Below are 11,268 nucleotides of genomic sequence, written 5' to 3' on the forward strand. Positions count from 1 at the left end.
GCTCCGTGATGTTCATCTCGGCTTATTCTGGGTCCGAATAAAACATCAGATCATGCACAGACTACCATGTCTCTTTGAATTCAAATCTATATTTATTCAGACCGGCTCTTGAAAACCTCTATGCGAACACACTTGCCCGAAAAAGTGCGGGGGACGAATTTACGTGATATTAAAAGTGGGGGGGACACGTCCCCCGCGTCCCCCGCGTAATCTACGCCCCTGCATGACACAATATTCTGACCAGCACATACCTCAAGTTCACGTGTGCGTTTTGCATTATTTTGTTCAGATTTAAATTGTAATATTAAGTTTATGTCATGTACATATCATATTGAACTCACATTTTGGGTGAGTTTATGTGGCTTAGGTAGCCTGCTAGCAAAGCGCTTAAATTTAAAGATATTCATTCATTGTTTGGCTTCAGTTCGTGCAATTCAAGTGGGGCCTGACACTGTTGACTATGAGTGGATTATTTGAAACAGTCCTATTCTTTCTAGATTTTTCTTCAAGAAAAAAAAACATTGTTAGCACACTGTCAGTCAATGTTTTACAATGTTGGTTGTTCTTATCATACTTTTTGTCAGTATGTTGTAATTAAAAATGTAAAAAGAATGATACACATTTTTCTTGTTATCGCTGGTGATTTACGTCAATAATTTCATTGATGACAAAAGCTAAAAGGAAAGTTCATGGTGTGTTCACACCAAAAGTGAATTTAATTATTTGTGCGAGTAGATTACATACAAAGTCAAAGATGCGAATGAACGCAAATTCACATCGGGCCATGTGATTACCGCAAATACGGGGTATTCACCTGAAATGAAATATTTGAAGTTGAAAAATTTCAACTCAAGCGGGAACTTCGCATAAGACATTGTCGCCCAAGCCAATCAGTGAAGAGCTTACTGACACATCCGGTTTGACAAATCCGGTCGTATCAGAAAATGGAGGAGAGCATGCGAGTTATTCTTGTGAGTGACGCAAAAAACAGCTTGCGAGTAAAGCTTTCTACACACTGCACAATTTTAGCAATCCTATAAGATCATTACAAATCACACTGTGCGACATGGATCTAATAAACTTGGGTACGACATGTATGCAGACTGTACGATGATGGCACCTAGTGACTCGTAGGTTACGACTCAAGTTACTATTAAAGAATAAAACATCATTAGCATGCGATATAGTAAACAAAAAGAGCATGACTAAGCACAGTTTGGCAGTTGTACTATTCATGTTTGCTGGAAAAAGAGGAAGCTGTGAAAGAGGAAGTTAAAAGAGCTTGAGGTAAGAAGTTTTAAGTTTTAGCGCCATTGATTAATACGCCATTTCATGTCACATTTTTATTGGCTGGTCAGTAAACGTGCTGTGGCAGCAAACACACTGTGAGATGATCATGCTGAATTTCTGACACTATCAGAAAATGATCGCATGCTATCTTTGGTCGCAAGACCGTGACAACTGCCGTCTTTGAGCCTCTCTCACTGTACGACATAGGACCACCGTTTAGGAGCCACGATCAAAGAAATCGCCACGATTGTTTTACGTTTCCAATCTTTCGTCTAGGACAGCCGAAAATCGTGCAGTGTGTAGAAGGCTTTAGATAACAGCTCCAACCATTAAACACACCTGAACAATCTCATCAAGGCCTTCAGGATTACTAGAACTTCCAAGCAGTTGAGTTGGAGATGGTTGGAGCTAAACTCTGCAGGGCTGTGGCCCTCCTGGAACTGAGTTTGAGAGCACTGGTTTAGATGGACAATTCAGGGTTGCCAAGTCCATGAATTGTATCGACGATGGTACAGAATAAAGGAATTTTTTAAATTTTGTTATAGGAAGGGTAACTGGTAGAAAATCTTTGAGCTCCTGTGAGCTTCTTAATGACTGTTTTTATAACCTATACAGTGATTTACATGTTAAAAGTGTGTGTATTGCACAACAGTGATTGTAAAAAGAAGTGTTTTACAGTAGGTATGGAAGTGGCATGTTTTGAGTTTTGATAATTCGGCTAGGATCATACGGCTAGTTTTCACTGGTCATTGGGCTAGTTTGGTTACTCAGATCTGGCAATACTGCACTGAGCCGTTATCTTACTGTGCAGCCAACGCAGGTTATAGAGGTTCCCTCAGGGCAATGAGTTGGTAAAATGGTGATTTATCTTTTCTGTTATACAGTCTGTTGTGTTTTTTGCACTTAGCAGTTAAGGCCCGGAAATGTGTTTGGAAAGGTCTGGGTGGGTATAAGGGCAGAGATGAATAGAGGAAGTGGCTCTGAAATACGGTGTTTATGATGAGTGGATAAATGCAAGGCAACATGGAAAAATGTGAAGAGCAGACGGCATGTTCCGGCATTTGTTTATCACTTTAATACGTAGTTTGCCGAACGTGGATAGGCTCAGGAAAGACATACCTCTTTGGATGTTAACAGAAGACATGTAAAATATGTTCTCTGTCATCGTAAAATAACACTTCCCTGCTCGATTAATGTCAAACGCAGGCTAATCTTAGAATAAGAGTGTCACGTTTGATGCATATTTAATCTCCTCTCTAAACATATGTCAGGCAAGCCAGGCTCAAGTCCATGAATTGTATCGACGATGGTACAGAATAAAGGAATTTTTTTAATTTTGTTATAGGAAGGGTAACTGGTAGAAAATCTTTGAGCTCCTGTGAGCTTCTTAATGACTGTTTTTATAACCTATACAGTGATTTACATGTTAAAAGTGTGTGTATTGCACAACAGTGATTGTAAAAATAAGTGTTTTACAGTAGGTATGGAAGTGGCATGTTTTGAGTTTTGATAATTCGGCTAGGTTCATACGGCTAGTTTTCACTGGTCATTGGGCTAGTTTGGTTACTCAGATCTGGCAATACTGCACTGAGCCGTTATCTTACTGTGCAGCCAACGCAGGTTATAGAGGTTCCCTCAGGGCAATGAGTTGGTAAAATGGTGATTTATCTTTTCTGTTATACAGTCTGTTGTGTTTTTTGCACTTAGCAGTTAAGGCCCGGAAATGTGTTTGGAAAGGTCTGGGTGGGTATAAGGGCAGAGATGAATAGAGGAAGTGGCTCTGAAATACGGTGTTTATGATGAGTGGATAAATGCAAGGCAACATGGAAAAATGTGAAGAGCAGACGGCATGTTCCGGCATTTGTTTATTACTTTAATACATAGTTCGTCGAACATGGATAGGCTCAGGAAAGACATACCTCTTTGGATGTTAACAGAAGACACGTTAAATATGTTCTCTGTCATCGTAAAATAACACTTCCCTGCTCGATTAATGTCAAACGCAGGCTAATCTTAGAATAAGAGTGTCACGTTTGATGCATATTTAATCTCCTCTCTAAACATATGTCAGGCAAGCCAGGCTCCTCGCTGCCAAGAACTGTGAAGTTGTTCCAGAATGCTGGTGTCAGCTTTATCCCACTGTTCTTCGGCTCTGAATATTACCTTTGGAAAGCGACGTGTCTGCTGACTCAGACACAGTTACACTAGGTGTCATCACCGCTCACCATATCTGCTCTTTTCAGCTCACCTTTTCCTTTTCTCTACATCTACCTCACTGTTCTCTCCACTTTTGTGATACTTTTTGATTAAAATTGTATTTTTGATTCATCGCCCTCACATGGCAGAAGTTTTAAACATCTCCAAGGACCATTTTGTTTTGTTTTTCTCATTACTTCCAAACCATTTGTGATATTCCAGATTTGATTGGGGTGGTCCAGCATTAGTCTGGGTCGAATAGGGCCACCCTGTCCCTTATGTGGACATCGCCCTAGAGTGAGCTGTCCGCTGGTCCCTGCTGACCATTCCTCCACTCCAATGCCTCAGACTGGCTTTTATGTCATTAACGAGCAGGAAGTCTGGACACTCATTAGGGAGGAATCAGCAAGGGCTTGAGCGTTTAGAACGTTTAGAAGTTTTTAATTGCTTTAAGAGTAACACGAGAGTTTAGCTCCTGGATCTTCAACATCATTAGATGTTGTTTTTCACTTCTTTTTCCATGAATCATTCAAGGCAGTTTAAATTTCAGTTTGAGTAACCACTGTACTTGCTGACTGGGATTACAGTCTTGAGATTGCTATAAGAGTCCTTCTATAATTGTGATGGCAGATGCTGTCGGTCACTTTTAGATGTCAAAACAATCAGGGCTATCATCGTTAACTAAAACTAAAATAAATGTTAACTGAAATACAGCAAGATTTTACATTTTATACATACATATATACAGGTGCATCTCAATAAATTAGAATGTCGTGGAAAAGTTCATTTATTTCAGTAATTTTATTAATTTATTATTTTTATTATTTTGTTTACACATAGCATTGTAGTAATTTTATAAAATAATAAAATAAATAATTAAAATTTGTATATGCATAAAATAATTTTATGTGTGTATATAATTCTACATTTATTTTAACAATAAAATAATTAAATAATTCAAGATGGAAATGCCACCACAATTGTAGAGTGACACTTACATCATTTTTCTATTTTTTCAAATGTCAAATGTTTCATTAAATTGCAAGCAAATGCTCATAGCAGCGTTCACACCAGGTCGCACATTCATCATCTGTCATTAAAAAGTGCATGCGACACTGTGTGCAAATGATTTTGTACCGAATAAATTAACAGATGTCAGCCGTGCCGAAAAGGCTATCCACCCCCCGTCTATAACCCCTCCGTCTATCACATTATTGGGAGCCCGGAGGGGCCGTACGCTAAGTTTGGCAGTTATGCAAATAGCAGTGTACTCTCCTGTTTTCCATAGTCATTACTTTTCTTTTATATCGCTTTCACCCACTCATTTCCTTTGTTAAATCGGTCCTCACTGAGAACATTGGGTTGTAAACCGGATTCTTGTCAAAAGCGGCTGGTCCCCTAAAAGTAACAAGCCCACTGAATTAAACGAGAGAGGTGGTTATTTAGTTGTCGTGGTGTGCTGAGGTAATTACAGTGGTTGAAAATGAAGAAAAAGAGGGAAAATGTAACCAAAAGGATATTGAGAAGTATCCCCCATTTTGTGCTATGCTTAACACAAACATACTTGCATCCTCTTGCAAACAGGCACAACCGTTTCAACACTCCTGTGTGTTGAGCAAGCTAGCGGACTGGAGGTAAACAACCTCATTAGCAGAGTTGTTATTACAGCTGATCAGCACAATTTGCGACTCACAGATAGCGCGGCTCCTCGTGGGGAAATTAGGAAGACTCTGGGCGGGTGCCTGGGCTGATACTGTTGTTCATTTGACTGTGCATTCATGTGTGTATTTGCTGTAAGGGCGATCAACAATAATTAGCCCTAGCCCTATGGAATAGCAATGCTGGGGGAGATGCTAACACAAACCTGTTGTCATTTTTAGAGCCTCTGGTACTTTGGTTCTTTATTTGCATTGAAGAACTTTTAACATCCATGGAATCTCTCCATTGCACATAAGGTTCTTTATAGTGGAAAAGGGTTCTTCACACTGAGAAAAAAACGTTTTTTTTAAGAACTGTTCACTTAAAGTTTCTTTGGGTAACCAAAAATGGCTCTTCAGTGGCATTGTTGTGAAAACCCCCATTTGTACACTCTTAAAAATAAAGGTTCTTTACATCTGTGGTTTGATGAAGAACCTTTATGAAACCTTTCGATTCTACAAAAAGTTATTTAGATTTTTAAAATGTTCTTCACACTAAAAAAAGTGATCTTTTAAGAACTGTTCACCCAAAGTTCTTTGGGGATCCCAAAATGGCTCTTCTATGGCCTCCTTCTGGAACCTTTATAGGCTAAGCTTTCCATTGTACAAAAGGTTCTTTATAGTGGAAAAATATTAATTAGATTAGATTATTAAAATGCTCTTCAAACTTTAAGAGTTATTCATTGAAAACCTCTTCAGGGAACCAAAAATGGTTCTTATATGGAATCACTGTGAAAACCCCCTTTTGGAAAATTAATTTTTAAGGGTGTAGATAGAACCTTTCCATTACATAAAAGATTCTTTAGGTTTTTTTTATAGACATTATTCACACTAAGATAAAATATAAAGAACTGTTTACTAAAATATTCCAAAAGAGGAACCAAAATGGTTCTTCTGTGGCATCACTGCAAAAAACCCTTTTGAAGCCTTAATTGCTAAGACTGTAGATGAGCTGATATATGTTAAGTGACCTAATAATGTAATGCGATTTGGACTGGTGGGTGATCTGGATGCTGGGTGAACACTCTGAGCCACGCTGTCCCCTAGTGGTGAGATTTGCTCTTTGCAGTCGATCCTCTACAAAGAAGCCTAACTTCTAAGTTTTAATGCTCAAGAGATATTAAGTGAAGCTTTTCTTTGCAGGCCAAAAACCGTTTCTACATACTGGAAACATTACAAGGTTGAGGCTTGAGATTTCTGGGCTTTATCTTGTCCCTGGAACCTTTCAGAGAACTTTGGAAATATATGGTTGTCAGGACTTCCCTGAATAGGTCGATGGGAACGGAAATATCAAAAGCGCTAGACTCGGCTGAACTTTACAAATATCAGTGTGTCACAGTACGCCAGGAAATCTCCCCCTGCAAACTCGGCTTGACGGCTGCGGAGCTCTATTGGAGACGGTAAATGCCAGAAAGCTGGAGTACCCCATGTTGAGGGTTACGGCAGTGATCAGAGCTGAGTAAACGCTTGGTGACCTGTTGACCAATGGCAAAAATATGACTGATGAAGTACAGACTTGAGATCTCCATCGTATGAAATATAAATATGGACTTTACTGTTTCTCTTCTTTTTAATTTTCCCAAAATATCAAAAAACATACAGTCCTTGCAGACAACAAGCTCATTATTTTTGTTAGTAAACTCATTATTAGTTTTTCTGAAGCGATAGTGAGAACTAGATAGTGACAGAAAATTGCTTTGCATTGAAATGGATAATTCAACCAAGGAACTTCATGCATACAGTTGAGAGAACTCAATAATGTATAATAATTTTCATAAATGGTTCTTTGCTCTGTTATTCTGGTGCCTAAAGCAATAAGAGAAAACAGACACAATACAAGCGAACCTGTTGTCTTGGAAACATACTGGAAAAATACAACAATAAATCAACAAGACAGAAAGGTGTCTAAAACACATTATAGTACTATTGTACTATACTATATTTATACAATATTATAGCACTATTAGAGTTTTTATTAATATTGTGAATTAGCTTTAATTTGTATATTTACAGTTTTCATTTACATTTTTGTTTTATTCATATTATTATATTGTTTTGTATTTTTTTAATATATTTTATATAGCTTTATTTTACTTTTAGTCATTTTAGTACTTCAACTTATTTTAGTTAGTCATTAGTTATTTTAGCATTTCTTTTTTAATAGGCCTATTTATATTTTATTTAATTTTAAGTCAGTGTTCACAGGTTTTTTTTTGTTTTTTTTTTGCCTTTTCTGGTTTTGTTCCCCAACACTTTATTACCTTTGTTATGTTAAAAATATGAGCAACTTATAAGCTTTCTTATGAAAACAATATAGGCTCTCTCATGTTGAAAATATAATAATACAGCACAAATACAAACGTATTGTTTGTATTATTGCAACAAATAATTCTTATGGGGTAGTTATATCAGTGTGCGGACAATACTTTTGTATTTTTGTTATAGTTACTATAGTTTGACTTTTTTGTCTTGCACCTGAGCCCTGTGTGGGTTTGTGGGATGTGCGCAACTTTTTTATACTTTGAAAATATAATAATAAGCAGCTGAGGATTTATATACCACAGAGAAATCTTTAGAATAAAATAGTAAATAATAGTAGCCCTTTAAAATAAGATTTGATTTGTTTATTAACAATCAACAGTTTTTACAGCATTTATTAGCATAAAATATATCTAGATTGATGGTAATTTAAATATACTGTGTTGTTTATTAATTTATGTTAATTAATAATGCATTAATGTTAGGGTTAGAGTTGTAATCCTGACAGCAGTTCTGTGTTCTTCCAGCAGGGGGCTCTGATGTTACGACCATACAGTAGGTTAGTGAAAGGCTCCCCGTGTTTGAGTCGTTAAGTAAGGGCCTGTATTGTACAATTACGTTGTGCTCCCTGTAGCCCACATTAAACTCCCCGTAACATAAGCTCTGAGTGCGGCTAAACAGGCATTAGGCAGCGAGACTCCATGCCTGGAATGGATGGCATGTCTAATACAATGTGCTTAGAATACACACGTAAATGTCAGGTGCTGTACTGCAGTCCTTGGTTTCCATGTAATCAAACCCACCCAGTTTCCATCTTGGCACTTGTTAGCATTCATGCCGAAACATAAAGCATGATTTATTTATCGTCCCAACTGGTAAGCTAATACCATGCGTGTCATGAGCTCTGTGTCAATGCGTTTTGTCTCTTTGTCTGTCTTTTATAGTAAAACGGAGGTGGCGACCGTTGAGACGGAGCTCCTGAGGGACTATCGCTTTGGACAACAGCAGCTGATTGAAATATGGGGCCATGCTTGCGCTATTGCCATCACAAAGGTTTGTCCGACAAGTGAACACGAATTACACTATTGTGAAGTGGTAGTTAACATATCTTAATCCTGAATCTAATCCTGTATTTACTGTACACAAGCATCGCTGTGATTTACACAACTCTCTGCGTTACCCGCTCCCAGCGTCTTTTGGCATTTGCCGAACTTCAACCAATCCTCTAAAGAGGCGAGGCCCTGCTGCATTTGATGATGAAAACAGCGGGAAATCTTTGATCTCGCTGTTTCTGTATAGAGGGTTTGACCGAATCTGCTGCTTTGGGGGTTTTCTCATGAAAAGGGGTTAAAGAATGATCCAGGATAGCAATCTGGCACTTTCGCTTCAAAACAGACAACAACGAAAAAAGATTTTGTATCTGTCTGTTAGACATAAAGTCGTAAATGTCAGATATGAAGTCACAATTACAAGACAAATTCGCAATTATGAAGAACAAAATGATGTTGTGAGATTAAAAGTTGCAGTTACGTAATATAATGACAATTTTTGAGATATAAATGTGCAATTGTGAGAAATAGTCACAATTACAAGAAATATTGCAATTATAAGTGACAAAACATTGTAATTATGCGAAATAGTTGCAGTATTGAGTAAAAAGTTGCAATTGTGAAATATTAATTCACATTGTGAGAGACTGTATAAAGCCAAAATCTTTAAGACATAAATTTGCAGTTACGAGAAATAGTCGCAATTATCCACCTTTTTCTTGCCGTAAAAATGGGCGCGGACATTTGTAAATTCTATGGGTCTAGCTTCCGGTCTCATCCGTGTCCAGCTATTTTTATCTGTACAGAACCGCTCCATTTGCTGCTTGATATTGAAAATTGGTGTGTCTTACCATATTATTTTAGTGTATTATCTTAATTATAAACACACTGGTTTGTAGTGCAAACAGTTTTACCGTTTACTGCACGTTGTTATTCTTCTCGTTATTTCCCTCTAGCGGCTAATGAACCGGAAGTCTCACCCATAGGATTACTTCCACGTTGAAGAAAAGGGGGATAGGAAATGTCACAATTAGGAGTTACAAAAAGTCGTAATTATAATAAATAGTTGCAAATCTATGAAAAAGCCTCAATTGTGAAATATTAATTCACATCGTGAGTTACTGTATAGCCACAATCTCTGAGATATAAATGTGCAATTACGAGAAATTGTCACAATTATGTCATCATGAGTTGCAAAAAGTCGTAATTATGAATTATAACAGTTGCAAATCTATAAAAAAAGCCTAAACTGTAAAATATGAAGTAACCTTGTGGGATATAAAGTTACAATTTCTAATTTATCAAAATTTGCAATTTTAAGAAATGTTGCCAAAAAGTGACGATTATGTGAAATAGTTGCAGTTCTGAGGAAAAAAGTCGTAATCGCGAAATATGAAGCCACACTGTGAGATATAGTCAGAATTTCTGAGATATAAATGTGCACTTACAAGAAATGTCGCAATTAAGTCTCAAAAAGCCAGAATTATGAGAAACGTTTTCAGTTTTGAGAACAAAGGCGCACTTGTGAAATATGAAGTCACTTTGTGAGGTGTATTCACAGTTTTTAAGATATAAATTTGTGATAATGGGAAATTGTCACAATTACAAGAAATGTAACAATTATGAGTCGCAGAAAGTAATACTTCTTAAAAAATATATTAAGTGAAATATAAAGTCACATAGAGAGATATAAAGTTGCAATTATGGGGACAAAAAAATTTGTAGAAAGCCAAAATTTTGAGAAATACAGTGTGTGTGTATATATATATATATATATATATACACACACACTTTTATTTATTTATATATTTTTAGTCTAAGGCAGAAATAGGCTTCCATACAAAAGGGTTACAAAAAAGGTGATTTAGCTTTTTTTGAGGGGTCATGTTATATCTTGCCTTGAGCATTAAAATCAGCACCAGTCGGGTTCATTCACCTCCAAATTGCACTTTGACTTCTCCTTAAAAATCCCTTGTGACAAATCCAATGCACCGTCATTGAAGGTGTTGAAAGTCTTCCGTCTGTGGCCGGGTTGCAGTCGGGCGGTCTCGGGCCTTACGTCTTAGGGCGGCCTGAGGGTTGCGATAGAGCCAGGCCAACTCAAACCAGACTACTGCGGTCACCATCCATCTGGATTCAGTCAGGCTGACAGGCAGCGCAGGGCTCCTCTTGACCTACCTGAGAGTCGGTTAAAGCCCCAAATTGTTTCCTGATTTGGCTTGTGTGAATTTTCAACCCTTGTTAAGAAGCGTTTTACAAACTGAACCTTCCGCCCCTCCAAGGCTCCCGGTCACCAGCAGCTGCTACGGTTAGCGTCAACAAAACTTCCTGTGCTGTGACCTCTGTGAGGTCACCATAAATTGCAGCTAAAGAAAACACGCTGGCCGGTAGCTCTGAGACAAGCATTACATCAGTACGCTTGTGTGTGTGTGTGTGTGTGTGTGTGTGTGAGGGGGGGCAGAACGGCTCCATTGGTCTGGTGTGTGCCCGCCATCTGCGCATGTTTGTAAGTATAGAGCACTGTGCCGAAGGGCACGGAGAAAGAATGGATACCAATGGGGTGCTGTATTGTTGTTTAAAGTCAACAAGAAATCATAATTGAGCCTATTTACTTAATGCACTTTCCTGGTATTATTGTGTATGATTCATTGCTTATTCAGGGCTCAATGTTTTTTTTCTTCTACTTGTCAGTCGGGCCAGTGTTATAGATTTTTAGGTAACACTTTATTTCGATAGTCCACTTTAGACATTCTATTAACAGTAATAAGTAACTTTGC

General features: G+C 37.8%; 1 protein-coding gene across 1 annotated transcript in view; it reads left to right on the plus strand.

The window, feature by feature from the left end:
- The window catches only part of LOC107728540 (yjeF N-terminal domain-containing protein 3-like), a 31,734-nt gene that overhangs the window by 18,373 nt on the left and 2,093 nt on the right, over positions 1–11,268 (plus strand). The window contains exons 2-3 of the mRNA XM_016538745.1: positions 8,387–8,537; positions 10,944–10,997. Of these exons, the coding sequence (XP_016394231.1) occupies positions 8,387–8,537; positions 10,944–10,997 (205 nt within the window). The remainder of the gene's footprint in view (positions 1–8,386; positions 8,538–10,943; positions 10,998–11,268) is intronic.

Source organism: Sinocyclocheilus rhinocerous, unplaced genomic scaffold (assembly GCF_001515625.1).
Source record: "Sinocyclocheilus rhinocerous isolate Xijiao unplaced genomic scaffold, SAMN03320098_v1.1 scaffold1238, whole genome shotgun sequence".
Classification (NCBI taxonomy): Eukaryota; Metazoa; Chordata; class Actinopteri; order Cypriniformes; family Cyprinidae; genus Sinocyclocheilus; species Sinocyclocheilus rhinocerous.